Source organism: Neurospora tetraspora (genome assembly GCF_033439725.1).
Source record: "Neurospora tetraspora strain CBS 560.94 chromosome Unknown B0H65scaffold_7, whole genome shotgun sequence".
In the NCBI taxonomy this organism is placed as follows: Eukaryota; Fungi; Ascomycota; class Sordariomycetes; order Sordariales; family Sordariaceae; genus Neurospora; species Neurospora tetraspora.
Window position 1 is genome coordinate 1,373,330 of NW_026944389.1, and position 27,850 is coordinate 1,401,179.

At 52.3% G+C, this 27,850-nt stretch overlaps 7 protein-coding genes across 7 annotated transcripts; 4 read left to right on the forward strand and 3 right to left on the reverse strand.

Moving 5' to 3' along the window:
- Positions 1 to 2,136: 2,136 nt before the first annotated feature.
- Positions 2,137 to 2,674, reverse strand: B0H65DRAFT_445251 (uncharacterized protein; the record flags this gene model as incomplete). The annotated part of the gene is made up of 2 exons (XM_062825731.1): positions 2,137 to 2,414; positions 2,458 to 2,674. 2 exons carry the CDS (start codon positions 2,672 to 2,674, stop codon positions 2,137 to 2,139), a joined length of 495 nt encoding a protein of 164 aa, XP_062678372.1.
- Positions 2,675 to 3,681: 1,007 nt separating this feature from the next.
- On the forward strand, positions 3,682 to 12,243 carry B0H65DRAFT_445252 (uncharacterized protein; the record flags this gene model as incomplete). The annotated part of the gene is made up of 2 exons (XM_062825732.1): positions 3,682 to 10,336; positions 10,403 to 12,243. The coding sequence occupies 2 exons, from the start codon at positions 3,682 to 3,684 to the stop codon at positions 12,241 to 12,243; spliced, it is 8,496 nt and encodes a 2,831-aa protein (XP_062678373.1).
- Positions 12,244 to 14,139: 1,896 nt separating this feature from the next.
- On the forward strand, positions 14,140 to 15,485 carry B0H65DRAFT_287716 (uncharacterized protein). The gene is made up of 3 exons (XM_062822965.1): positions 14,140 to 14,145; positions 14,307 to 14,974; positions 15,036 to 15,485. The coding sequence occupies exons 2-3, from the start codon at positions 14,430 to 14,432 to the stop codon at positions 15,223 to 15,225; spliced, it is 735 nt and encodes a 244-aa protein (XP_062678374.1). The 5' UTR covers positions 14,140 to 14,145; positions 14,307 to 14,429; the 3' UTR covers positions 15,226 to 15,485.
- A 1,229-nt stretch (positions 15,486 to 16,714) lies between these two features.
- Positions 16,715 to 18,073, reverse strand: B0H65DRAFT_287674 (putative heterokaryon incompatibility protein). Its single transcript, XM_062822964.1, has 4 exons — positions 17,611 to 18,073; positions 17,423 to 17,541; positions 16,879 to 17,356; positions 16,715 to 16,717 (listed from the first exon to the last, which is right to left on the reverse strand). Exons 1-3 carry the CDS (start codon positions 17,815 to 17,817, stop codon positions 17,062 to 17,064), a joined length of 621 nt encoding a protein of 206 aa, XP_062678375.1. The 5' UTR covers positions 17,818 to 18,073; the 3' UTR covers positions 16,715 to 16,717; positions 16,879 to 17,061.
- Positions 18,074 to 19,066: 993 nt separating this feature from the next.
- B0H65DRAFT_287737 (uncharacterized protein) lies at positions 19,067 to 22,685 on the forward strand. The gene is made up of 3 exons (XM_062822966.1): positions 19,067 to 19,694; positions 19,748 to 21,938; positions 22,004 to 22,685. The coding sequence occupies exons 1-3, from the start codon at positions 19,365 to 19,367 to the stop codon at positions 22,216 to 22,218; spliced, it is 2,736 nt and encodes a 911-aa protein (XP_062678376.1). The 5' UTR covers positions 19,067 to 19,364; the 3' UTR covers positions 22,219 to 22,685.
- A 340-nt stretch (positions 22,686 to 23,025) lies between these two features.
- On the reverse strand, positions 23,026 to 24,609 carry B0H65DRAFT_287756 (nucleolar protein,Nop52-domain-containing protein). The gene is made up of 2 exons (XM_062822967.1): positions 24,163 to 24,609; positions 23,026 to 23,967 (listed from the first exon to the last, which is right to left on the reverse strand). Exons 1-2 carry the CDS (start codon positions 24,206 to 24,208, stop codon positions 23,066 to 23,068), a joined length of 948 nt encoding a protein of 315 aa, XP_062678377.1. The 5' UTR covers positions 24,209 to 24,609; the 3' UTR covers positions 23,026 to 23,065.
- A 1,308-nt stretch (positions 24,610 to 25,917) lies between these two features.
- Positions 25,918 to 26,626, forward strand: B0H65DRAFT_445257 (uncharacterized protein; the record flags this gene model as incomplete). The annotated part of the gene is made up of 3 exons (XM_062825733.1): positions 25,918 to 25,981; positions 26,074 to 26,113; positions 26,320 to 26,626. The coding sequence occupies 3 exons, from the start codon at positions 25,918 to 25,920 to the stop codon at positions 26,624 to 26,626; spliced, it is 411 nt and encodes a 136-aa protein (XP_062678378.1).
- Between the last annotated feature and the right edge of the window lie 1,224 nt (positions 26,627 to 27,850).

Sequence of the window (27,850 nt, forward strand, 5' to 3'; positions counted from 1 at the left end):
TTCACGCTGATGCATGAGGTGGTTGTTAAATTGGACTGTGAAGGAACTAACACTTGGACCTGGTTAAAGGCTGGTTGACGTGTTAACGCACTATCTTATCTTGGGGGTGTCTGTGGCTCCAATCAGGGCCCGGAGTCGGCCGGAAAGTCATCCGGTGTCTTGGTTTGTCGGACCCGGAAGATGAACGGTGTTCGGGGTCCAAGCTCCGGGTAGCTTACGGGCCGTGCCGAGGTTCCTGATTGTTCATGACGGCATCCATACTTTAGTCTATGGTGTCCGTTTGCTGAGAACGACGAGACCTCCAAGAAAAGTGAAGAGCGAGGTCGGACCGCAACATCAAATCTGTTTGCGAAACTGCAAGTGCAACTGAAGTTGTCCTCCTGCTCGCAAGGAAGGAGCTTCACAGACCTGAAGCCCTAATTCAGGGCTTTGCTTTTCCCTCTCTCATTGTGAGCTTCCATTTTCGCCGCTTGAAAGCTTCCACTTCTTTGTCTCTTGACTTCTCAGACACCAACTCTCCATTTCAGACATACCTCTACTCAACTGAGCACAAACAACACGACCACCCTCCCGCACCCAATTCCATGAGTTTAGATCCAGAAATTGCAACTTTGCAATGAGTATCCCAGACACAACTCTTCGCCTCCTCGGGTTGGTCGACCAACTGCAGGCCAAACAAGCGTTCATTTGACGCTCGATTCCAGAACAAGGACGGGAAAAGTTTTGGCGGTGAGCCCCATGATCCAATCCCGCCAAACCCGCTGAAGCTCAAGGCCTTCTGCATGCAGTGGACCGCTGTCGACAAGGCGGAGACAGCAGCAAGGGACATCGAAGTATCTTCCCCGCATCCCATGAACCCAAAAGTCCCTCGATCCCTCTCGCTATCCACCACTCATGACGCAGACTTGTTGACGGCTTCAGGTTCCCGCTGAAACATGCCGTCGAATTGCGCCGAAGAGGGTCTGTCGGAAACATGCCAGTTCATCCGAGCAAACAACAGGACGAACGACTCCTGAGTTACCCGAGAACAGGGAATATTCGCATTCGACTCCTCCATCATCGTTCCTCCCCTCCACGGCCACAGGGCCGTTATCAAGATGGAGCCCGCCGCAAGATGTCGCGCAGCGTTCTGATGCAGCCCAACTATCTCGCGGGCCCAGTGGCTACCAGGTCAGGAATAGCTTCCTGCGCTACCCGTCAAAGCAGCCACTCTTGTCCCTCGCAAACACCACTCGCTGTCGCTGCTCGGCCATGTGCAGTAGTTGGGTACGGGTAGGCGCTGTCACTGCCGCATGGCTCGCATGATGCGTGCTGCAAACTGCAAACTGCAAAGGCCAATTTCGACATGACTCCAATTGCACCTTTGCCGTAGAGGAAGGCCCAGGGACCGTCAATTCAAACTCTCATTCCACAGCGAAGAGCAAAGCTCTTTATATCGTCTGTTCCGGGATCATGACGCCATCCCTAGCACACATGGCTTGTCTCGAAATGACGGGCAGTTCTGGGATGATAGACCCACCAGCACTAACACTGGCCCTAAAAGTTAGCGGCTCCAGCCAACACCAGATGGAACCTACAAGCAAGAAGTCGCGGAGCCGCCCACGGCGCGATAGGCACACAGCGATAGGGAGGGGTCGTCGAGTCAATGCCTTTTTTTCCACCTCCTCAAAGCCAATTTCTCACCTAGACCGAAGCCCATTGGCTATCCGACTTGAGGCAATGGTGTGCACCAGCAGGTCAGCAGGTAGCAAGAGGCTGCCGCGACCGGCCTCGGGCTGCATCAAGTAGCGTCCAACAATCGGGCGTGATGCAGGTAGGGTCCGATTCAGTGGGCGACTGGTCTGCCTGGGCGGGGAAACTACAAGCTTATCTTTTCTTCGCCAACTTCAAGGTAAAATACTTATCAAAATGTTGAGGGGAAAGCTCGGCAAGAAAATGAGAAAATGGACAAGTTGAAACGGTGGGCTGTCATCAGCCTGGATCAACTGGATCATCCCGCCCTTCAACTTGACTGGAACCAAAAGCACCCCTCCAGATACAACAGCCAATAATGCTTCTCCCCAGCCATCCAACAAACACAGCCGGATACACCATTTTCACCTGGTGAAACAGGAAAGCATTGGTGCCATGATGGTGTCAACAGGGGTAAACCGCACCTCCAGACTGACAGTGCCAGACAGAGCCTCTGCTGGCCCACCTTGCTGCCAACTTCGTGACTCGGCCGCGCTTATCGACCTGCCTTCTCTTCATCATAGCCGAGCCGGGGGAGGGGGTCAATTGGAGCTGGGTTGGATTCGAACGAGTATCCCCGCAGATTGTAGCTTCGAAGCCGAAAAGAGTTGTGTTCTCTTGCCACTTCAACGGTGTGTTCAGAAGCTGGAGAGCGACACAGAAGAGAACCAAGGCCAACACCACTACATTCGTATATCGTCGCGTCCCTCACCGCGACTGTGTTACCTCTGCGCCTTACAGGAGCAAATGGTACCTCAGTGTACTTGTTGTCCTGCATGACTACTTGACGGTCTTGTCTTGCCGACTGTCGGCCTCTGTTTGGCGATCGCCCCTCAACCATCAAGCTGTTCAGCACGGCTTCTTTGCCTCCCTTGACTCCCAGCTGCGCCAGCGTAGGAGGCAATCCGAGAATAAGATTAACTGCGGTGTGGTCGCACAGCATAACCAGAAAGACGCATCTTCCCTCGTCCAACCCGTCTTCTCTTCACGATCCGAGCGGACCATTGGCTCATTTTGCAACGCCAATTACAGCCAGGCGACGAACCTCATTCCAGTAAGGAAAAAAAAAAAGTTTGTGCAAGTCAAAGGGGAAGTGGGTGGAGAGACTGAACGAGAGAACCGGAATCCCAAGAAACAGATGTCCGTCTATCAGAATACTATACCAGATTCTGTTTGACTGGTTGTTTGTTTCTTCGAGCTACTTGGAGAACGAGCCGATGGTGATTTTCTCTCCGGAGAGTAGCCTCTTTACGCGCCTTCTTCGAACCTCACCTAACAACTCTCGCCGTCACTATCCAACTTCTCTACTCGACATTGGCCTCCGCGCATCCACCAAAACGCCTCATGAATTGGTAGTTTTCTCAACGATCCAGATCAGTAGGCCCAACTGCCGATATGGCCGCCGCTCAAGTTTCGACATTCCGCGAGAGCTGGGCAATATGCAACACATATGAGTCGGGTACGGGGCCTTGTCCGGCAGGGCCAACATGGCGGTATGGGTGGAATAAAGAATTGGAAGAGACTGTGAGGAGCGATGTGATAAAGTCGAGGTTGAACATAGTTGCGCAACGCTGGGTAGAGTTACGTGGTCCAAGAACAGTGAGTTTTATATACCTTCAACTTTCGTCCCAACCTTGGCTGTTCTCGTCTCTGCCTTTGTGGAACTGCCCCAGGGGATCGCCTCTAAAACACTGGCGTGCTTCGGACTTCCATGGTGGCAAGTGGAAAATGGGGGCCTGGGGTGCTCCAAAACTCCACTGGCACCTCCGCCCGCACGTTGCGTGGTGGGGATGCTTGACCCATGTCGGCCCGCTCGATCTGGAAAGTCACCAGATCGTCTGGTCTGGTCATTAGCTCGTCCGAACTCTGGTTTATATATGCTAACCGGGCGCATCACAGCGAGCTGTAACGTCTCCCTCACGTTCCCATCCAGTCACCACGCTCGACGGAATGTCAAGACGATCCCGCCTCCCATCATCATTGTATGCCCCACAAGAAGAGGACTTGGGATGGTCTTCTTATACTCCCCGCGACCCGACTGCAGCCGCTCAGCGGGCGCAAAAGTCACAGCCCTCCCGGAGCAACCTCCCTAGACCTGTCTCCAGCAGTATCCCCCGACCGGCTGCGACAATATCTCGACCCGATCCGAAGCGGCTTGATAAAGACGATGGTTCATATCCCGACTCGAGTCCATGGCCTTGGCTTGACCCCGACGAGGATGACAATTTTCGACAAGTTGGAAAGAAGAGTAAACAGAAAAAGAAGGCCGGAGGAGGTGGTGGTGGCGGTGCACAGCAGCCCAAGCAGACAAATAATGATGGTGGTGAAGGTTCGCAAAAGGAAGGCGCCGATGATGGTGACGACGGCAAATCCAATGGCGGCGATGCCAGCAACGGTCCTGGAGGAGGTCCAGGCAAGTCCGGCAATGATGGAGACAAAGGCGACGGTGATAAAAAGGACGACAAGCTCAAGAAAGAAGCCGTCGACGATGATGACAAAAAGAATGATGACGAAGAGAAGAAGGCAGAAAATGCAAATCAATCGCCGCTCGACGAAGACTGGAATCAAGCAACCAGCAAGATAAGGCAAAAAGCAAAGCGAGGCGATGTTATTGGTTCTGTCACCGAAGATAAGCCTACCCCGCGGTCATTGGATGACAAGGCGAAGAGTCATGGCAACTCGGACAAATCCAATGGCCTTGATGAGGTCAAACTCAACACTGCAACCTCAATAAACGCCAATCGCGTCTCTACAGACAACGCGTCCATCGACAACCGGTCTTCAGGTAACAGCAGGATTGAAGAGACCAAATCTTCCGGGGAGCGAACGTTATCAGATAGCAAACCTGCCGGATTTCCCTGGAGCGCTCTTTGGGGCGGCGGTCTCAAATGGGGAGCGAGCAGCCACAAGGAGCAGCCGAAGACGCAGGTGAAGCATGAAGACGAGCTTGAAAGCAACCCGTGGTCAAAGTCCAAGAACACCAAAACCTTCCCAGGCTCTTTTGATGCCGCTGAAGAGACAAAGGAGGAACCTGCTGTAACTGAGCCAAAGTCGGAGAAAAAACGCGACCTGGACGAAAAGGGACAAGATCGTGATGAGAAAGCGCGCCGTCAAAAGGACACCAAGGACGACAAGGACGACAAGCAAAACGGCATTAATGAAAAGTACTCGGCAAACGAGAAGAAACAAGACAAGGACGATGAGAAGTACCGGGTCGACAACATGTATGCCAAGGGGGTAAAGAAGGATGAGCGCAAAGATGATCACGATGACGGCTTCGTGGTTTCCACCAAGAAAAGCAAAAAGTCAAAGAACAACACTAGCGCATGGGATGTGGAACCAGATGCATGGCAAGAGCCAGGAGTGGAACCGAAAATAGAGCCAAAGCCGGAGCTAACAAAAACCACTGAGCTCGAGCCTGAGGATGACTTTTTCGAAAGCTTTCCTGCTGTGAAGAAGAATGAGAAAAGCTCGACTCGGTTGGGACAATCATCCTCAAGGCTCGCACCATTCGCACCCACGCTCAAGAAAGCGAATCCAGATCCCTGGGAAGTCTTCGGCGCCAAGAAGAATAAGGCGAGGGTCGGCGCCGCCGAAGAGCCTATGGTTAGGACACGGAAGGCCGATCCGGAACTGTTACCGGCAACACGATCATCTCCCATTCCCGAACCCGAACCTGAGATTGAGCCAGAAGACGATGAAAAGCTGGAGCCAATCTTGCCCTACAAACCGCCAACGAAAAAGGCTTGGTGGGACGAGCCCCCAGCTCCACCGAGCCCCGTGAAGAACAAAAAGAAGAAAGGTAAGTACGATGTTGCTGACGAACCTCCCAGGGACCCAGATCCGGAACCGAAGCCCATAGAAGAGTCCAAAGTTGAGACCGATTTGCCAGTGGAGGAGGACGATTTCTGGGGCAACTACAGTAAGACGGTCAAGAAGGACAAGAGGAAGAGCAAGAGAGCTGGACTTTCAGAAGAACCGGCACCGCCGCCACCACCACCGCCGCCACCACCACCGCCGCCGCCTCCTCCGGTAGAACCAGCCGAGACTTTTCCGTGGGATGATGTCCCGATCAAGAAGACCAAGAAGGGGAGAAGGGGACAGACGGAGCCTGAACCACCACCGCCACCGCCAGTCGAACTTGAACCGGTAGCTGAACCGGACCCGGAGCCCGAGCCAGTTTCTGGGCCGCCCCAATTCCCTGAATCAGATGAGGAGGACGAGCACCCCGGCGGCTGGTTTTCCTCTTTTCTTCACAAGACGGATAAGAAGAAGATCAGGCAAACATCTCCCATGCCTCCACCTCTTGAAGAGCCAGAACCGGAGCCTGAGCCGGTCCAACCAGAACCAGAGCCGGAACCGGAGAAGGAAGAGGACGACCCTTGGGATTATCCCATCTCAAAAAAGGACAAGAGAAAGAAGAAGGGAAAAACCAGTGAGCCCGAACCACCACCGCCACCACCGCCTCCTGAACCCCCAAAGAGATCCAAATCATCAAAGTACGACAAGGAGGATGAATACGACTTCTGGAGTGGTTCAACATCGAAGAAGAACAAGAGGGACAAGAAGGGGCACGCCGAACGTGTGTCATCTCCTGAGCCGTATGTCCCTGAGCCAGTGGAAGAGGTCATCTCTGAGCTGGAGGACCCAGAGCCCGAGTTTGATGCGGAACCCGAGCCGGAAGCACAACCTGAACCCGCTGCTGTGTCGGATCGCGAAGACAGACTATCAGACGACGGATGGGGCTACTCCAAGAGAGACAAGGACAAGAAGAAGAAGAAGGGCATTGAACCTGAAGTCAAGTCAAAAAAGGAGTCCAGGTCAAGTCGAAAAACCGAGCCAGAACCCGAGCCCGACTCAAAACGGAAGAAAGCGAAAGACAGCATCTGGAGCTTGCCTAGTGACCCAAAGAAGGACAAAAAGAAGAGGAGAGGTGATTTGGATGAGGACAGCAAGCCGCTGGCTTCACCTGCACCAGACCCGCCTGATGTCTGGGATGACGACTATCAGGACAAGAAGAAGAAAAGCGCCATCTCGGACGAATGGGCAAATTACTCGAACAAGGATAAGAAGAAGGGCAAAAACGCCATGGATGTCCTCATGGGGCTAAACAAATCGGGCGATCCACTAGCTGACTCAGCTCGGCAATCACCGCCAAGCCCTCCTCACCGTACCGGTGGCTTCTTCGGATCTTGGGAAACCGACAGTGACCGTGACGACAACCGTAGACACAGAAAGCGGTCCAAAGACAGTTCACAAAAGCCATACAGCATCGAGGAGCCTACTTTAGACGACGTCTGGGGCGCTACCATGCCCGGCAAGCGCAAGAAGAAGGCTAATGCCGGCACCGACAACGAACCGGTGGAGATAGTGGAGGACCTTACCCCGGACCCCATCCAGCCGGACTCTGTGGAGGAGACCAGGGACGACAGATACAACCAGGAAGACAGCAAACCCGAAAGCAACAGCTATGGCAGCAGTTTCTGGGGCTGGGGCGGCTTCGCCAAGAGCAGCAGCAAATCATCCAACAAGGAGTCATCGCTTCATGATGAGCCAGCACCACCTCCGCCGCCACCTCCAGCGCCAACTCCTCCATTAGACGAACCGGAGCTCGACATCTGGGCCGATGACGATGACGAACCTCAGCCGGTTGTCAAGGCTGAGAAAGAGGACAAGAAAAAGTCCAAGGACAAGAAGTCTAAGGACAAGGAGCCCAAACTTAGCGAGAAGGAGCTGAAGAAGCTAGAGAAGGAGAAGAAGAAGGCCGAGAAAGAGGAAGCGAGGCGCAGACTCAAGGAAGCCAAGGAGTTGGAGGAAGAACTGAAACGCAATGCTCGAGAAGCAAAGGAGTTGGATGAGGCCTTGAGGCGGAAGGCTGAGAGGGAGAGGGAGTTGGAGGAGCAAGCTCAGCGTGAGGCTGAAGAGCAAGCAGCCCGTGAGGAAGAGGAGCAAAGACTGCGAGAGGAAGAAGAGCAGAGGCAACGAGAGGAAGAAGAGCGTCGACTTCAAGAAGAGGAGGAGTGTCGACAACGGGAGGCCGAAGAGCAAGCTCGGATCGCTGAAGAAGAGGCTCGCATTGCTGCCGAGGAGCAAGCCCGCAGAGAGGAGGAAAAGAAAGTTGCAAAAGAGAAGGAAAAGCTCGATGAAGAAGCAGCGGAGCTCGAAACACTTAGGCTCAAGAAGGAGAAAACGCCTCGGAGATTCACGACAAGAGAGCAGCGCCGGCTCGACATCCTCGCTAGCAAATTCGAGGAGATAGCGCGCAAGCGACAAGAAGAGGAAGAGGAGCGGCAGCGAGCAGAAGAAGAAGCAGCCCGTATCGCCGAAGAGGAGGCTCGCATTGCTGCTGAAGAACAAGCTCGGAAAGACGAAGAAGAGAGGATTGCCAGAGAAATAGCAGAACTTGAAGAGGAGGAGGCTGAGCTTCAGGCACTCCGGTTCAAGAAGGCAAACTCGCCGAGAAGGTTTACAACAAAGGACCAACAGAGGCTTCAGCAGATCATCAAGCAACGCAGAGAGAGGAAACGCCTGAAGCAAGAGGAAGAGGAACGCAAGCAACGAGAGGAGGAAGAGGAGAGGCAACGGCAGGCTGACGAAGAAGCCCGTCTTGCTGCCGAGGAACAGGCGCGGAAGGATGAGGAGGCCAGGCTTGCTGAAGAAGCGAGGATCGCAGAGGAGGAAGCTAGGATTGCGAAGGAGGAAGCACAACTTGCGAAGGATGAGGCCGAACTTGAAACCCTCACAAACAAGAAAGCAAAAACGCCTCGCCGGTTTACCCTCATGGACGGACGGAGGCTCGATGTCGTTACTAAGGATGTCAACCGGCGACGGGAGGAGAAGGCTGCTCGAGAGGCTGCGAAGAAGGCTGCGGAGGAGGTTCCGCCAGAGGCTGCAGACCAGCCCGGAGACGAATGGCAAGACGCGGATGAAGGTCAAGGTGCAAACAACGACGAAGACCCCGAGGCAGCTGCTCTCAGGGAAGCAACAGAGAGGGCAATCCGCCAAGCCGAGGAGGAGGCCGAAGCCAAACAGGCAAGGAAAGCGAGCAGAACCAAGGGCAAATCCAAGGCTGATCCACTCGACGACATCCAGCTCACTCCCGAGCAGGTTGACGAATTGCTTGGAGAGTCTTCGAAACGGGACAAAAGTGTTGACAGCCAACCTAAGGAGGATAAGCCTGATAACAACAACCACAACAATGCCGCGCCTGGCGGGTTCAGCCTCTGGGGAGCTGCCAAAAGGGGCATCTTTGGCTTTGGAGGAGGCGGCGGATGGGAAGACCACAATGAGCAGCCTGCTCCGGAACCTGAGCCGTCAGCCGAAGATGATAAGGCAGCTGAGTCATCCAGAATGGTAGAGGCAGCCATGGCTGCTGGTGGTGTGATTGGAGGCGTTCCTCCTGGGCTATGGGATGCAACCCCCAAGGCCGTCTCACCGTCGCCTGAACCAACTGCTGAGCCAGTGGTCTACCCCGCCAAGCCCACCAAGTCCAAGAAGGCTGCGGGGAGCAAGAGCAAGAGCAAGATTGCCGACCGCCTGCGCGTCTTCGAGTCACTTGACGCCGGGGCCGACACACCTGCTGATGCTGATGGTGGCCCACCAGCCGCACCGTCGACGCCACCACCACACTTTGGTCGTCCCCCTCCCCCGCCCGCGCCATATATGGTGCGCTCGCCACCGTCACCTGCCATCTCACCCGTTGTCGCAGTTGCCGTATCTCCGCCAGCGCAGAGGGAGGAACGACGCAAGTCATCAAGAAAGAGCAGAGACAAGGACAATCACGACTATTACTTATCGGTCCCTCCACCATCGCCGCCGCCTGTTGCGCCGTCGGGCGCACCACCTGGGGGTTTCCCCGGCGGATTTCCGACCGACAACGATTACCGACCCAGTCGCGACATGCATGGTGATCACCATGATAACGACCCCGATAACCACCGAGAACCTGAACTTGTCGATTCTGCAGCCGAACGCGCAGCCGAACGAAGAGCAAAGAGACGATCGAAAAGAATCTCGCCGGAAGGTGTCGAGTTCGACTTGCCGCCTGCGCCGCCCTCACCCCCACCTCTCGCGCCCGATGCGCCAATTGACGACGAAATGGCAGAGTCAAAATCGCCTCGAAAGGAGAGGCCCAAGATAAATCGCCAAGGCACAGCTTGGGGTATGGATGGAAAGAAGCCATCATCGAGGCCCAAGGTCGAGCGAGAGCCAAGCGCAAAGAGGAAGACTGCGCACATCGAGACGCCCGAAAAGCCACCACGGTCCAGAGATAAGGAAGCGCCAGCACCGACGGCGCCAGCTCCGATGCAAGCGCGCTTCGCTAGCGTGTTCACCAGCACCCCTCCATTGTCGCGATCCATGTCCCAGCGCGAGAAACGCCTTGGTCCCAACGGCAAGCCCATCGCACGCAGATATTCGGATAGCACAAATGCCGTCGCAACCCCTCCTGCCCCTGCTCCTCCGCCAGATGATATCTCATCGAAGGCGGCAAAGGTCTTAGGCGTCGGTGCCCGCGGTCTCGGAGTTGGCCTTGGCCTTGCGAATGGAATCCTTCCCAATGGCTTTGGGCGAGGGGCTCCTGCTGCACCTGCGCGCAACAAGCAGGGTAAGTTTTTGTGTTGCCGTTTGTTGTGAGACAAAGATGTCGCTAACTCGTTTGTGCAACACGCAGACTTGAACGACAACACGCCTGTGTCAGGTGCTATCGATCCCGATTTCAGCCCGACCAAGTCGGAACGACGCAGGGCAAAGGTATGCGACAGCCCAACATTCGCCGCGTCGCAATCGAATCAGTCAGTTGCTAATAACAAGTCACAACAGCAATACATGTCCGAAGACGACCACGTCATGTTCGAGATGCCCGATGCTGCACCCCCCGCTCGTCCCCCGGTTCGCCGCGTCAGCACCAGCAACGCCAACAAGAAGCCGGGCTTTAGCCTCTTTGGCGTCTTTGGCTCGAAGCAACAGCAAGAACCGCCACCACGCCCCGAACCTCCTCGTCGAAGCCGAACAGTTCCCACATATCAGACTACAGATGATGAAGGTGGCCGACAGCCCGCAGCCGCATTCGTCCCCGAGACCGACGCCGATCGCGAAGCCCGCAGAGCCGCCCGTCGCGCACGCCGTGCAGAGAAAGAGGCAGCCGAGAGAGGCGCCGCCGTACATTCTGCTGAAGAGGCTCGTCGCCAAAAGGATGAAGCCCGTCGCGAACGGCGCAGAAAGCAGGAGGAAGAGGAAGAGGCTCGGAGGCTAGAAGAGAAGGAGGCCCGTCGTGCCGAACGAAGAGCCCGTAAGGCCAGAGAGGAAGAGGATCGTCGTGCGAGAGAAGAGGAAGAACGCCGAGCTGAAGACCAAAGGGAAGCTGAGCGCGCCGAGCGGAGGAGGATACGAGCCGAACGAGCTGCTGCCGAGGCCGACGCCGGACACCGTGACGTCAATGGTGGTAGACAAGATGAGCGACACCGGAGCAGTCGGCGCATGCCTCCTGAGTCTGACCGTGAGCACGACCGCGACCGCGAAGATGACGAGGAACGGCGAAGGAGGAGAGAGGCCCGCCGCGCTGCCAAGGCCGCTCAGCTTGCCGCTGAAGCTGCTGCCGATGAGATGGACAGGGCCAGGAGGGAGCGAAGGCCGAGGGAAAAGAGCACTGCCAGACCCGAACCGAGAGATGCGCCGCCAGATGAATACGTCTATCCAACATCAAGGCAGCAATCCAAGGCTCGAAAACATGGGCAAGGACAACATGATGGATGGCCACACTCGGGAACCACGTCCTGGGTCAAGGACCATGCTGACGCTCCTGCTCCTCCATCGCCGCCCAGACCTCCAGGTACCTTTGTCGACGACCATGCCAACGGGCACGCCAATGGCGGTGCACCACCACCGCCTCCTCCTGTTATGCGTCACGAGCTAGATGAGGAAGAGGCTGCTCGGCACGCAAGGAGGGAGAGGAGAGCTCGCAGGGAGCAGAAGTATCATGCCGCTCAAGCGGCCGCTGAGGAAGCCGAGCGCGAGCGAGAGCGCGAGAGGGAAAGGGAGGGGGCATATGTTAGTGCGCATGATGATGAGAGGAGACGGAGGAGGAGAAGACGCGGAGATGAAGAACGACCTGAGCGTGCCGAGCGCGAGCGCGAGCGCGAGCGTGACCATCCTCGTGAGCAAGACCACAGAGATCGCGACCCCAGAGACCGTCCCGAACGCAGTCAACGCGAACAAGACCAACGCGAGTACTACAGCGCCCGCGACGACAGGGAACAGCTTCCCCGGCCTCGGGAGCGGAAGCGTGGAGAACGGGCGGCCGATTACGATGACCGTGACCCCCGGGATCCTCGCGAATACCGCGATTCTCGCGCGGAGAGGGGAGAAAGAGGAGACCACGGCGGGGACCGGACTGGATCCGGCTCCGGCAGTGATGGGAGGGAGAACAGGAAGAGTGGTGGTGGTGCTGGGTTTGGGGACCAGAGTACCACGCCGAGGAGTAGTTGGTGGAAGAAGATTGCTAGGTTTGGCTAGTTGATCTTGCTTTCCCTTTTTCTCTCCATTTGCTTGTTGCTTGTTTGTAACGAATTTGGTTCGGACTGGAGTTCTATGTTTGGGGGTTATTGTTGTATGACTTGATGGCTTAGGGCATTACCACCATATGTGGATGGGATGATTGTGGGAATTGGGAGGGGCATGGAGTTTAACGGATTTCTCTGTTGGGTCGGTTTGGAAGCAAAGGGCCTGGTGTCTGTCCCCCGTCCGGTCGCTTGTTACATTTCTTGTCCTGAAGTGTCATGATATATACGGATGATGATGAAGAGATGAATGATGATGCTGTTCAACAACAAGATACTACTACGGATACAGGTGTATGGAGCTATTACTGCAGGACAACTGTTTGAATTGTATCTGTCACTGTGTCATTGTGTTGTCACCGTTACTCTCTACTTGTGCGATTGTTGCTGTGCCGATGGGTTGGTATTGAGTAGTTCATCTCGTCTTTGTTCTTATCTCGAGAGCTTGTGCTGCGTCCTGTCCTGGATGGAGTAATCACACTAAGAAGTGAGAAGAAGAAGTACGCACATGCTGCCTACTTATTGAATTCACGAGAGACGAGAGATTGGAAACTGGAGAAACTGGAGGCTGGAATTTTGTTTTTTTTTGTTTTTCACTGAGAGAAAGACCTAGTGTACGCTGCTAGTGTTCCGACCGGAGTGAGCGGTGAACTTCTGGAATATATCCACGGCCCGCCATTACGCAAGGGGTGTTTTGAACCATGTGGAGTTCCTTAAATCCACGATTGAACTTTGAGGGTCAGAGGGTCAAAAGAGCCCCTAACCACAACATTCTTAAAAATCTGAGTAACCATACTCGTGGAATACTTCGATCATTCTCGAGTTGAGACAAGAACTCTACGGCGAAGCCGTTGCCATACCACATTCCGCACCGAACGCAGCAATAAACCAGCCGCCTCCTTCCCCATTCATTTCTTCCACTCTTCCATCAAATCCCAAAACTCCCAAAGCAATCCCAAAGTAGTCAAACTCCGCTCCGAAAGAAAACATGAGGGGGCTGAGAATGGGATGCGTAGATTTCCACCATGCAAGCCATCCCATTCAGCTTACCACCCTGCCACCTCATAAACTCCATAGGCCTCCATTAAAAGTCCATTCAGGTGTTCCCCAGCACGCCAACACTAACCAATAGGGGGTGACGGCTTACACCAGTCCCCTGGACTATCACTACCGTAGCTCCTCCGTAGTCACTAAAAAGATCCACGGATCGACAAAGCCAAGACCGGGAAGAGACTAAGGGGTCCCTCAATTCAGCTCAGCTCGGAGCTCATGCAGGGACAAATCGAGGTTTTTCTTCTTTTCTCGTGATCTTCTTCGGGGGTCGGGGTCAACAAATTCAAGTACAAGGCCAAGGCCAAGCACAAGGGAAGGTCTCACAACAGCACGAGACATGAAAGCACCAAGCACGAAGCACGGTAGTGTAAGTAAGCATGTCTCAAAATCATTGGCGGCTCTCGTTCTTTGTATGACCCCCAAAGTATATCAACCGAGTCGAGTGCCATTCATTCTTGTTTCCACGCGGGACCGGGCACAGCTTGTTGGGATCTTACACCAGCCATTCTTTAGCCAGGTACAAGTGAGCGATATGTGTGATGTGACCGGGGAAATGGGTGATCTAAGTGGACTCCTTGACATGGGGTTGTTTTTTCAGCTACGCTACGCAAAGAAGAACGCGGTGTGGAATTTTATCTCTGCCAATATTTCCACCGGGACATGTGCATAGGCGGGAAGGGGAAGGGGGAAGAAGATCTCAGATCAGATCCGGCATGGAACTATGGATCTGGGTACCTTACTAGTCAGCTCCACGGTTCGGGGACCTTTGAACCGGGGATCTTTGAACCGGGGATAGGGGATACAGGTACGGAGTTTCTGTTGATCACACAGATTCACAGATGGCTGATAACGCTACCTACGTTCTCTCGGGGGATATATAACTCTCACAACGTCCTCCCATCTCTCTGTCTCGTCCCTCCCTTTTGTTGTTTCCTCTCTAGCCCACTCACCATCTTCAACCCCCAGGCCAGTCCAACCAGCCAGCTCCGGCATTCCTCTCGAGAGGATCCAGGACGAACTTCACATCCATCCATCCATCCATCCATCCACCTTAATATTTAATACCCTTAATTCCAATAAACCGTCAAAATGAAGTTCACCCTCCTCTCCACCGCCCTCACCCTCCTGACCGTCACCGCCGTCGCCCTCCCCACCGGCTCCTCCTCCTCCTCCTCGGAGAAACTCGACGAACGCTCCTACGTCAACGCCTCCTCCACCGCCACCACCTGCCCCCACCACCCCTCCTCCCCCTCCTACTGCGCCGGCACCAAGGAAAACGCGACCCTCGCCACGACCTACATCTGCGGCGACTCCCGCCTCGGCCCCGTCGTCCTTCCCCAGTTCTTCCTTCCCTTGGACCCCATCCTGGACATCTACGACCGCTTCGGCGGCCTTTGCCCGGGAGCCTTTCTGGAGAAGTGGTTCAACAAGACCGGAGGCGGGTGGTGGGATTACCCGCCTCAGAGCGGGTTCAGCGTGGATGATGAGGGGGAGATCATTGCGGCCAACTTGACGCTGCAGGTCGGGACTTTCCTGGATCGGTTCGGAAGTGAATATGGCGCCTTTTTGGCCCCGGCTGCGGCGCCGTATTTGCAGAGGAGTTTGCCGCCTAGTAACTTGAATGGGGATGATAAGTGAGTTTTGTTTCCTGGGGTTGGTCTTTGAAGGGAGAGAAATGCTAACGGAAATGATTAGGTTCCCATACAACTACCACGTCTACAGCGTCATCAAGCCCTTCAAGGTCCTTGCTGGACCCATCGCCCCTTGGTTCGGTCAGCCTGGTCAGGGCGTGCAGTACCAGACTACTGTCAACGTTGCGACGCTTATTGCTGATGGGTATCTGAAGGCTGAGGATCCCCAGAAGTTGGTTCCTAAGCACTACTAATTGGGCAAGGTGGTGAAGATGGTGAAGATGGTGAAAAAGGGGTCGTGGATGGATGGGGGCTTCCAATGTCCTTGTTTGACATGGTTAACGGTTTTGTAATGGATAATGTCTGGTTGTATATACCCAGGGGTGAAGTGGAAACGGGGATCATGGAGAATGATGATCTGGTTTGGAGTATTCATCACAGTGTATGGTGACTGCCGTGACTGCCTATAGAGCGATCAGTGAGTGAAGACGTCAGACTTCGTGGGGGCTTCTTTCGATATATGTAAGACAGTGAGATCCGCGCCAGACAGAACGGAAACCTTGAGAGTGTTCAGTTCACCCTCTCAAGCGGCCTATACTGAAGGGGAGGATTGCTGCTGCCGATTCTTTCTTCTGCACAAGCCCTCAAGTTTCATATAGCAAGGTGGAAGATACCCAGTGGCGTGGCTGAGCGAGTTGTGGTCCTTGTCACTTATGAACTTGATGATGATGTTGTCATGTTGTTCTGTCGGTAGCTTGTGTCGGTAACAGCTCGATGTGGGATTTGATGCGGTACCGTCTGTCCTCAACCCAGTGGTCGAACCACCAACCACTCGCTCTTGATCGTGCAATATTTTTCTTTCTGTGTCCCGTGTCTCTCCTTACAGGAAGCTTCCAAACAGGGCTTCAAGTCTGTATGTCAGTCATATCTTATTTCCCTTCCTCTCAACTTTTTATCCCAACTTCCAGCTCATTCCCCGGTCCCGTGCCTGCCTCCCAAACCCGCCGCTGACCAACTGAAGCCCAGTGCCCCCTACGGGTAACACTGATAAGGGGTATATGTATTACCTCGACCGCACCACATCACAACGCCCCCTGGGGATGAACGGTGCCCTGGTAGTGGTGTTGCCCTTCCCCAATCTTCCCTTCCCTTCCTTGAGCCCTCCGCTAAGGCGTTCGAACCAGGGTGGTGGCACTTCCATGAAGTTTTTTTTTGCAGTTTTTTTTCATTCCTGTTTTCCGGGAGACCGACATTGCCTTTTGCTTCCTGTCTGCTTGCTGCCCTGCTCTTGACGTAAATGGCTGGCTTTAATTCCCAGTCGGGAGTGTGGCTCCATCCGCCACACGCAAGTAGTCGTGTCTGGAACTGAAGGGCCCAAGGAGAGAATGAATGACTTATAGATGTGTCTGCATAGAGATGTGTGTTGATAACGGTTTTTAATAGTGTCTTTGGACGGGAGAAATAGAATACTAGAGGAAGAACACAATGGTAGTAGGTGGTCTCATATGCAATGCTCATTGTCTGGACTACCAGTCGGCTGGCCTTGTCAACAAGCATGAAAGCGTTCAAACCCAGCAACAATCGTTTGAAAGGCCCTTCTACTCCAGACGAGTACAACCACGAGTAGACAGTAGGTCGACCATGGTCGTCACCGTGACCGTGGCCAACCAGCAGAATGTGTAGAAGGAGGACTTGACGGCCACATGACTACCAACACGGACACAGCTCATGTCAGGCATGGAGACACTGTCCTGGTCAGCTCCACTTCAGTCTTGATTAAAAAGGAGGAAGCACCGATGGCGACATAAGACAGGCTGGGAGTGGGTATTCAAGAATAGGCATTAACAATACCAGACACCACGCAACGCGATGCGGACTAACTACTACTAATGATAAAGATAACTGACAGACAAAAAGGCCTGCGGTGCTACGGTGCTGCAGCCCCCTCTAGCCCGTGATCGTCCCGTCTCTGGCCGGACGGGAAACCGGTTCCGCCTCTCGATATAGGTATAAATGCTGGCTCGTTATTAAATGATATTTGGCGCCACCTTGCCGTCGCGTCGTGTGCGTGTCTTTTGGACGTTCTCCGTCTATTTCTTGATGCCCTTGCTGTCGAGGAAGGCCTTGAGGATGTTGACAAAGTTCTCGAGAGCGGCAAGGTACTCCTTGAGCTGAGCGTTGACCTTGTCCTGGTCATCGCCGAGCTTGCTGTAAAAGTCGGTGCGGTAAGGGCAGGCGCTCATGGCGGCGCTGAAGATGGGCTTGATGAGGAAGCTGTGGTGGGGCTTGAGGGTGACATCGTAGGCGGCGCGGAAGGAGGTAGAGAGCTCCTGGTCAGCGGCGGCGACGTTGTTGGCGAGACCCTTGCATGTGAACTCGAGACCTCTGGAGGATTGCTTGTTAGCATACCGTTCCTTCTTCCTGGAGCCGTCTATTCTAATGTTCCCTTACCTGACGAGCCAGAGGAGGGCCTGGCCGGCCTTGTTCTGCTTGGCCTTTTGCTCGTTGTTAACAAGGTCCTGGAGAGTCTCGGACTCGGTCGGGGTGGCAAGAAAACGCTGGCGGATTTTCTATAACAAATGAGAGCACATTGTTAGCTAGCTGTACTCGGCGTATGCTGGACAGGACAGTTGACGCACCTCGACATTGCCGAGCATGTCGCTCTTAACGGGGGAGAAGGCGGTAGAGCCGAGGACATCGAAGATGGAGACTAGCGACTCGGCAGCCTCGAGGAACTCGGTGGTAGGGATGGCATTCTCCTTGTCGGCCTGGACGGGGACGTCGGTGAAGGAGCGCTTGAGGGTGTCGAGGTAGGTACCTCCGGGGGGGATCTGGACGGTAGACATGGTGGTGGTTGTTGTGTGGGTTGGTGGTGATGGATGGTGATGACGATGAAGATGGTTTGGAGAAAGAGAAGAAAGACAACTTGAATGTTTAGAAACAGCAACGGACTCGACGGGACGAGGTGGGAAAGGGGGTCCCAGGTCGGTCACTGGCGAGTGGAACAGTGGAACTTGAAACTGTCACGATCCCCAATCATTCGACCGTGCCCCGCCCAGAGCTAGGGGACAGGTACCTAAAGGCGGCTGTGCTAGGCTCGCTGGGGCAAAGAGTACATGCCCTGAGACACGGCAAGTTTCCCCTCCCCCGCAAATCTGATGTGTCCCAAGTTCATCTACTGAAGTCGATGTTCCATTGGACACGGAGTTGAATGTTTATGCGGGGTTACAAAAACAGAGATGGAATGGAAACGTTCAATATGTCTGATTGACAGGTTTTGAACACGAGAGACACATTGAGAGCCCTTGATGTGGTGTTGATGAAAGCTTCTCCTTGTTGGACTCGTAATCCTTATCGATTAGGGAGGAGGACCCTTGTGGTTCAGGCCACCGGTAGGCACGGGATGCCTTTTAACATGACGAGGATACCGCGGACTGTTAGCTATTCAGTGTCTGTCTTCCCATTGGTCAACGTAGGGTTCAAGACCCACTATTTACGCTGGAGCTTTCCAGTGGACTCGCGTTCCTGAAAGTCTCGAACTTTGTCTTTGACTCTGAGAACTTCCATGACTGAAGACACTCTTTCCTTCCATGACATCGAGGCGCAGTTGTCTTGTCTTGGACCCTTAGGGTCTCTTCAGAACATAACAATTTCTTTGATCGACATCCTTAACTGGAACCGGTTCAATTCTTTGAATTTGACGGAACAGCATGCGGTGCACACACACACATGCATTTACGCACACAGGCCACCCGGTCGCATCAATGCATTGCAGCAACACAAGAATTGCTAGCATGACGTCATTCCGAAGCGGTGTTAGTGATGAAGCCTCCCAACATGCTCTTTAGCCTCTTCCTTTGATGTTGTTTTTCCACTCTTTTAACCCGGTCTGTCTTTGCGCCTCTTGTGTATTGGCCTTTTCACTCGGCCAACCACAAACACGGGAAGCAAGAAAAGGCATGACCAAGTCGGATCAGAGATGCCGAGGGTTGGGGAAGTCGCATCACTCGCATGTTATTCCGCCCTGAACCGTCCCTCTCCATCTTTTTCGGCACCACCTGAACACCCTGGGCACACGTATTTTCCGTATTCTCGAACCTGTTATTCTCCGAGTCACCTTGCTTTCTCGACTCTCGTCATCCTCACCCTGGTCCAGCGGGCTTCCCTTCCACTCAGCATCCTTGCTGCGCTTACCGTTCCGCTTCCTAAAAGGAACATGATGCTACGGCTTCCGTCGTTATAAACGCCGGCCCTACCTATCATCCAGCACCCTACGTACTTTAGCGCTCCCGTCTTGCTGGCCAAGAACTCCTTTGATACCCTTTCGATTCTTTACCAAAGTAAACATTGTCTCTCCAGAGTGTACTTCTGAGGACCAAGCACTACCACAACAATGACTACCGAGCTGGCTGCAGGTGGTCCTGCTCAAAGCGGTAAACACGAGCACAAAAAGAGCACCAGCGAAAAGCTCAAACATCCCATTCGTGAGATCCGCGAGAAGCTGGCCAACAGCAGTTTACACGAACATCTGGTCCATGAGAAGAACAAAATCGGAAAGTTCAAGAACTTGATCAATCCCCAGCATCGCCATGACGAGGCCCACGAAAAGGCCTGCGACGACAAGCGAACAAACATCTGCCTCTCCCATCGGTTCGAGTCCTTCTTCCCCGAGCGTGATGGCAACAATATCAAGTGGTATGTCGACGGCAGAGACTACTTTTGGGTAAGTTGACTTCCTCTGATCATTCAAATAACTCCAGCTTACAACCATTCTAGGCTGTCTCGGTAGCTCTCGAAAAGGCAAAAGAGACCATCTACATTGCCGATTGGTGGCTTTCTCCCGAACTCTTCCTGCGTCGTCCTCCCGCCTATAACCAAGAATGGAGGCTCGACCAAATCCTCAAACGCCGTGCTGAAGCCGGCGTCAAGATCTATGTCATCGTATACCGCGAAGTCGAAGCCGCGCTTACTTGCAATTCTGCTCATACCAAGCATGCCCTACAGGCCCTCTGCCCAGAAGGCTCACCAGGACACGGAAATATCAAAATCATGCGCCATCCCGACCACAATGTCTTGGAAAACGTTGCCGACATGACCTTTTACTGGGCCCACCACGAAAAGTTCATTGTCATTGACTACGAGATGGCCTTCATTGGTGGCCTCGATCTCTGCTTCGGCCGTTGGGACTACCATCAACACAGCTTGGCAGATATGCACCCTGAAGGCGTCGCCAACGAGATCTGGCCCGGCCAAGACTTCAACAACAATCGTATCATGGACTTCAAAAACGTCCAGGATTGGAAGCAGAATGAGCTGTCCAAGGCAGACCATGGCCGTATGCCGTGGCATGATGTCGCCCAGGGAGTGGTGGGTCCCTGTGTCTACGACATTGCTGAACACTTCGTCCTTCGCTGGAATTTCATCAAGAGAGACAAGTACAAGCGTGACAAGCGCTATGATTGGATTGAGCTACAAGGCCGGCAAGGGCAAGAGGAAGATCTAGTCGGAGTTCAGAGGCCCAAATTCCCCGTGGGCGAGTACGTCGTTCATCCACTCACTCCCCTCACCAGCAAACCTATCGTAGACCGAGGCACCATACACGCCCAAATCGTCCGCTCCAGTGCTGACTGGTCGAGCGGAATCCTTACCGAACACTCGATCCAGAATGCTTATAGCGAGATCATTCGCAACGCACAGCACTACGTTTACATCGAGAACCAATTCTTCATCACGGCCACTGGAGACCAACAGTCACCCATCCACAACACTATAGGCCGCGCCATTGTAGACGCCGTAGTCCGTGCTGCTAAGGAAGGCAGAAAGTTCCGCGTCATTATTATCATCCCTGCTATTCCTGGATTTGCGGGTGACCTTCGCGATAATGCCGCTTTGGGTACCCGTGCCATCATGGACTACCAGTACAAGTCCATCTGCCGTGGAGAGCACAGCATCTTTGAGCAGATCCGCAAGGAAGGAGTTGATCCCAACCAGCACATCTTTTTCTTCAACTTGCGAAGTTACGATCGACTAAACAGGACCGCTGCCGAGAAAAAGATGGAAAAGGAAGCCGGACTATCATACCAGGAACTTCAGCGAGCCCAGGCGGAAGAAGTCATGACAGAGGGAATCCACGGCACCAACGACCCCCAAGGTGGCCGTGACTCTCACATGGGCAGCCGAAGAGACCAAAACGGCACCCCGCAGGAATCCGAAGACCAGAAGCACAGCCGTGATACGAAGAAGCGGTTCGAGGAAGCTAGGAACAAAGTAGAGAAAGAAGGGACCGGCGGCGATGAAAACGTGAGCGCATATGTCAACGCCGACGGCGAGCTGGATGGCAACATCAACGGAGGCCACTTCAACGGCAGCAACCCGAACGCATCAGAAACGAATAGCCCTCCTAGGGGTAAAGATAACACCCGCGCCCAATCCAGTTTTACCGTCGCCCACCACGCCATGGCCCGCACAGGATCCGTAGCCGAAGTCACATGGAACGGCGACCCGGAAGACGAAATCAACAACTGGATCCAGGAGGAGCTCTACGTGCACGCCAAGGTGCTCATCGCCGATGACCGCATCGTCGTCTGCGGCTCCAGCAACCTCAACGATCGTAGCCAGCTGGGCTATCACGACAGCGAGCTGAGCATCGTCATGGAGGACAAGAAGACGGTCCAGACCACCATGGACGGCCAGCCGTTCGAGGCCGGGTGGCACGCTACCTCGCTGCGTCGGTACTTATGGCGGGAGCACCTGGGTCTCCTGCCGCCGCAGGACCTGGACGCTAGTAATGATCCGAATGCGCAGCCACCGGGCGATGACTCGCCCAATGATGCGTGGGAGCGGGATGAGAGCTGGAAGCTGGTGGAGGATCCCCTGAGCGATGAACTGTGGGAGATGTGGACGAGTAGAGCGACCAAGAATACCGAAGTGTTTAGGCACTTGTTCCATGCTGATCCTGATGATCATGGTAAGCTTTTCCCTACCTACAACCCCTCTTTTTCTCGTAATGACTCACTAACCATCAACAAAAAGTCAAAACCTTCGACGACTACAACGCCTTCCTCCCCGCCAAGGGTGTCAAACCAGGACACATCTTTGACCGATTCATGCCGCCCACCGACGCCCGGAACAAGCTGGAGCAAGTAAAGGGGCATCTGGTCTGGATGCCGCTCGACTTCCTCAAGGATGCGGACATGGCAGAGCGCGGGCTTCAGGTGAACTCGTGGACTGAGAGTGTTTATACTTAGGTGGGCGTGCCACGGTGGGTGCGATTGAGGGTTATTGACTGGATTGAGAGAGTGTATGTTTGAGTACTGTGGAAATGAAGGGGGGAAGCTTGAGGAGGTATGTTTTATAAGTGATGTCTTACGACAGACAGGTTCTCATAATGATGATGAATGGTCTACAAACGGGAAATGGATGGGTTGGGTGGCGCGCGGTGGTATTGTTATCATTCCTAGGTGTAATATTGTTAGTGAATATGAGTACAATGACTGATAATGTATCTGGAGTGTACTCGTAGTATGTTGGTCGCTTTCTGAATGGTTAAGGTGCTGAAGAGACACTGGTGATTTAGCAGGACCAAAGGACGGCAGGGTGCACAGGGTGAAGGTCGTTAGTTTTAAGGTACCACCACAACTACAAACGGAGAGCAAAAAAGGAAACCCAAGGCAAGAAAACATGTAGTTCGATTCGAGCAGTATCAACATGCATGATGTTGCGATGGTGGTCAAGGAGAAAAAAGTTGCAAAAAACATACAACACCAGGGATTCGCTGGTCGTCACCGACCCAACTACTAGTCTGGCGATTGGTAGCTTATCTATGGGAGAGCGGACGGGATCCCGAGTTTTCTACCATCTATGGTCGTATGTACTTGTTATTTTCCAAAGCAGTACCTATAAACACAAATGGGATCCGTCGGTTAATGTTAACTACAGAAACTGTCATTGAAGCTCATTATTCAACACACCAGGTAACATACATCACGACAAATACCAAATCTGCTAACAGATGATTAAACAGAACAATCAAACAAGCACTCTATTACGCCAGCCATGATATCTCCAACAGAAACCATTATTCACAAAACAAAATCAGTTATCAAACCCGCCCCATCCCTCATCCTCCTTCTCCTCCACAGGCTGCTTGTCATTCCCCGGTAGCCTCTCATCCGCCAACGAGTCCTTGGACCTCACCCTTATCGCAGGGCTCACCGTGCGCTGCTCCAGCTCCTCGATCTTCTCGATGATCCGCTGCACAATCTTGAGCGCCTCCTCGTCGCCCTCAAAGTCCAGCATGCCGACCTTCTCGGCCTCGTCCACCCAGATGTCCAGCACGTGGATCTTGAGTCCGGCCGGTATCTTTTTGGCGAGGAGGTGGAGCGGGTCCCGGTTTTCCTTCTTCTTGGGTTTCTCTTTCCTGAGGGATTCGTGTTGGGGCTTGGCGTCTTCGTCGTCTTCGGATTCGGGTTCTTCTTCGGACTCGCTGCTGTCCTCCTTGACGTCCTCGTCCAGCGCAAACGGCCACTCGGCGAGCATGTCGAGGATCTGATCGACTCTTTTGGCGTCCCACGCGCTCTTCTCCTTTCCGCTTCCCTTCTTTCCACCCTTTTTGGTTTTGGTAGCAGTAGCAGCACTAACATCCTCCCTCCCATCCTGCGCGCCCTTCATCCACCTGAAAGAAGCACCCACCACCCGTCTGACCAGCAACAGGAACTTCTCCATGCGCAGCACGTCGATCGACGTCCACTCGCGCGACATGGTCGCCCAGAACCCGCGGAGCCACGGCACGACGGATTCGCGCGGGAGGATGTAGATGAGGTCGGCTAGCTCCTGGGCAAGGGTCTGCTGGGGGATGGCGCGGTCGCACATCCACATGGCGTAGAAGAGACCCTTCCACAGCTTGAGGATGTCGATGGGCGAGAGCGTGGTGGCGATGTGCTTGGCGGAGAGGAAGGTTTGCAGGGAGGTGAGGGCTGATTTGCGGATTTTGCTGTCTGTCAGGCGAGGAGGGAGAATGTCAGTAGTGAATGGGTAAACATTGAGTTGTTGGGCAGAATCCGATTGATTGTATGTAGGAGTGGTAGGAATTGTCAAGAGGTATAAGGTAGGTATCCCCGGTGGTGATGTAGCTTGTACTACTACAATCACATGGCAGCGATTTACTGGTGGCCGGTGGGATGTAAACGTACCGCTCGAGGCGAGGTTCTTGATGAACGGCATGTTTTGCGACGCCATCTTGACTGATTTTGTTGTGGTGTTTCCACTCAACTCTCTTGTTTTGACGGTTTGTTGTTGTGTAAAACTAAACGCAAATTGGGTATACGCTGTGTGTAAAAAGACGAAGTACTGGGATCGGTTTCCTAGAGGCGACGAGATGCTGCTGCAGGGCGGGCTGGAGATGATGGTGGATGGAGTTCAAGCCGATTGAAACGAAATCTTGTCCGCCCGGCAGAAAAAACTGGTGGACCTAGGTACCGTACCTCTAAGCTTCGAGAGGTGACGATTGGAGATAAGCAGCTGATAAGACCCCGCGGCAGGCATTTGGCTGTCCAGCTCGCCAAGATGCGGAGGAATGCGCTCGCTTTGTGATTGGTGAATGACAGTTATGGTGGGGTAGATGTCTCAATACGGGAATGATCAGTGGTCACAGGTGACAGCCGAGTCGATGGCAGAGTGAAGCATGGCATCCAGTCGCCAGCGGCCATCGTCGGCAGGACGGCAGGGCGGCAGGACGGAAGGTCCATCACGATGATTTCGATGATCCGTCCATGTCGATTCCGGCTCCATCCATTCTCCTCGTCTTCCCCGCCTTGCCCGCCCACCCGCCTTCCGCTATCCGGATTCGGGATCTTCTCCTTCCCGCTTGCCGGTTCCCCTGATCCCCAGACTCTGTCCGGACTTCTTCTGGAATCCTGCTTCTTTCGTCCAAGCACCGGACCTAACGTCGTCCTCACCGCATCAACTGTCATGTGGTCCAGAGACTGTGCTTTCATTGAAGGAATTAGTTTGAAAACTGGCGGTCTTGCTAGTCACTTTGATACTCTCAAACTCTCGGTGTTTCTCAGTCCTGCAAATGGTCATGTGAACTTGGTGCTATCTTTGTCTAGATAACGTATTCCAGCGGGCCGTCAAGCCTATCAAATTCACATGAAGTCAAGGGGAACCGAGGACCAACCAGTGTCGTATTTCAGGGCTGTGAACCGTTGACCAATGGACAAAAACAAGATCCAGTGACAATCAGGGGTAGATCGACGCTCTAACCCCGCGGATACATACCATTGGCGATGGCGGCGGCGGCAGTCTTTACCCCGGATTGCGGTCGGGTTTGTCCGGGGCGGGGAGAAAAACTTGAAAAAGAGGCTTGTGACAAAAAGGAAAGCGCGGGGACGTATCTGACATTGTATCGTCTTATTGGAGCGCTTGCAGGTGGAAATGCGCCAAAAGATAAAACAAGCTCTCTCAGCCAAGTAATATCTACATGTGTTCGACCTATCTGACCACTTGGCGTCTCTTTTAGTTTTGATTATCGGGGTTGATTCGGAGACATATCGAATGGTTATCTTGACGGTATGGTACTTTATCTGATACGAGATTGTTGTGTTGTGTTGGAAAGGGGAGACGTCCAAAACCCGGACTTTGGACGAAAACAGCTTGATTAGTGTAGCGGTCATCAAAATCTCCTACAGCTTCCGACAACCCTGGTTCGATCTTTTCTGACATTTTGACCGTCATGAATCGCTTCTTTTTTGTTCTCCAGAGTCCAAGATTGCCAAAAGATTGTCCAGTCCCAAAATAGCCGATTCTCCACAGGTACCACGCACGTGCCAAGCACAGCCTGTAAAGTCGCAGGTGGTGGAGGATTCTGAGGTCACTGCAATGTTTGGTCTCCACGGGCAGTGGTCCCCACCGTTCGTGCTTGGACGGGACGCCGTTATGTTCCCGCCATGCTGCAAGTGCTGCAAGCTCTTTGTGCAGTGGAAGCACCTTCCGCATTCCTCGAGGCTCTGTGTGCGTTGCTTGGCGTTTGGGCCCTGATCCGGTCGCGCGCGCAACGTCCTCGAGGGGGGAAGAAAGTGACCAAATTGCTTATTTTAGTATAGTGGATTCTTTACATGGATGGGCATTTGTACTGCAGATTTGGTATGTGGAACCACCAAGACTGGCCAACTCCAAACGGGTATAATATACTAGAGTGCTATATAGAGTAGTCAAGCTACTCTCCAGCCACTGTATAGCTGGCTGAAATCGATATTTTTATTATCTTTACTATAAATACTATAATTCGTATAAAGTACTAAAAACTCCTAATATCGATGACAGCGAGTTTAATAATCGATAAAATATAGCCACTACCCTCCAGGCAATATCAATACCCTTAATAGAGCTCTCAACAGCTATCATAGTATCCCCAGCACCCTTAACAACTATTATAGTACTCCCAACAATTATTATAATATTTCTAGCACCCTCAATAGCTATACTCCTAGTAGTCCTAGTACTCCTAGTACTCCTAGTACTCCTAGTAGTCCTAATACTAATACTCCCAGCAATCCTAATACTCCCAACAATATTACCCTTATTAATCCCAGTCTTAATATACCCTCTAGTCCTAATTCGACTCCTAAAACAATCTCCTATTACTTTAATAATTAAAGGATTTACCCCGCTATAAAGAAATTATTATCGTAGACGATATTTTTATATATAATAATAACAAGGAATATATCGTTAAAACGATTAATTATTATAAACTATATTAGTTTGCTAATACTCCTATTTTTTTTTTTAATAATATTAAACTAGAGAATAACCCTATTGCCTGCGCGCTAAATAGCAAGGCCCCCGTCGAAGTTAGCGATAACGATAACGCTTAAGATTTAATACCTAAAATACAAAAGCGTACGTAGCGGCCTAATAACAAGGGTACTAATTAAACCCCTAAATTTAATAAGAAGTAAAATTCTAAATATATTTAGACTCTAGTAGCGTAGTATAAACTTATTAAATTCACTAAAATTGCCTTCAATTAGAATAAATTCGAAATGATAAAGTCAGGTAAAGGGTTCTTGCGTAATATATACGAGGAGTAGGCAGTTAATATAATTAAATAGATCCGTACTAACGAATTTAATAAGGAGAATCGAATAATTTTTATAGACTCCGTTACTAAATAATAGAAGAAATTGAAAAAAAGACTAAAATAATAGAATAGATAGTATACAGTCGTACTAGCACCTCTTTTAACTTTGAATTTAGTAAAATTTAGTATTTTAATACTTATTAGGATTTATATATTAAAAAGTAAGGTATTAAAGAGGGTAATTAAATAAAAAGGAACATATTTATTTTACTAGGAAATAAGAAATATAATTTTTTAATAGAAGTACTATATAGAAAGACCGTTATTAATTTATAATATCAGTCTATAGAAACTACAATAGGAAACGATTTTGAAGAAACTAAAATAAAGGCGCGTCGTTAAAAAGTAAGAGAGTAAGCGAATGTTAAACGTAACGAACGTAAAATTAAAATTAACCCCGACCTCGCTTTTAGTAAATTTAGTAATAAAAATACAGAGGCGTTCCCTATTATTAACTATACAAAAAGAATTTAGCCCGTAAGGAAAGTAACAATAGGATAGGGTAGCGCCCTTATCACAAAATCGATTAGTTAAGTAGTCAAAACCTTAGGTAACGCGAAACCCATTAATACCGTTAATATAGAAACGGCCGTAGCGGACTTCTAGAAGAACTATACGAAGGATCTATCGCTTAATACAATATTGGATATTTCCGAAAAATTTAAGAATAAAAAAAAAATTATCGTTTAGAATACTTTAGAAGCTAGGTTTAAGTCCGCTAAAGTAAAGCGATTTAT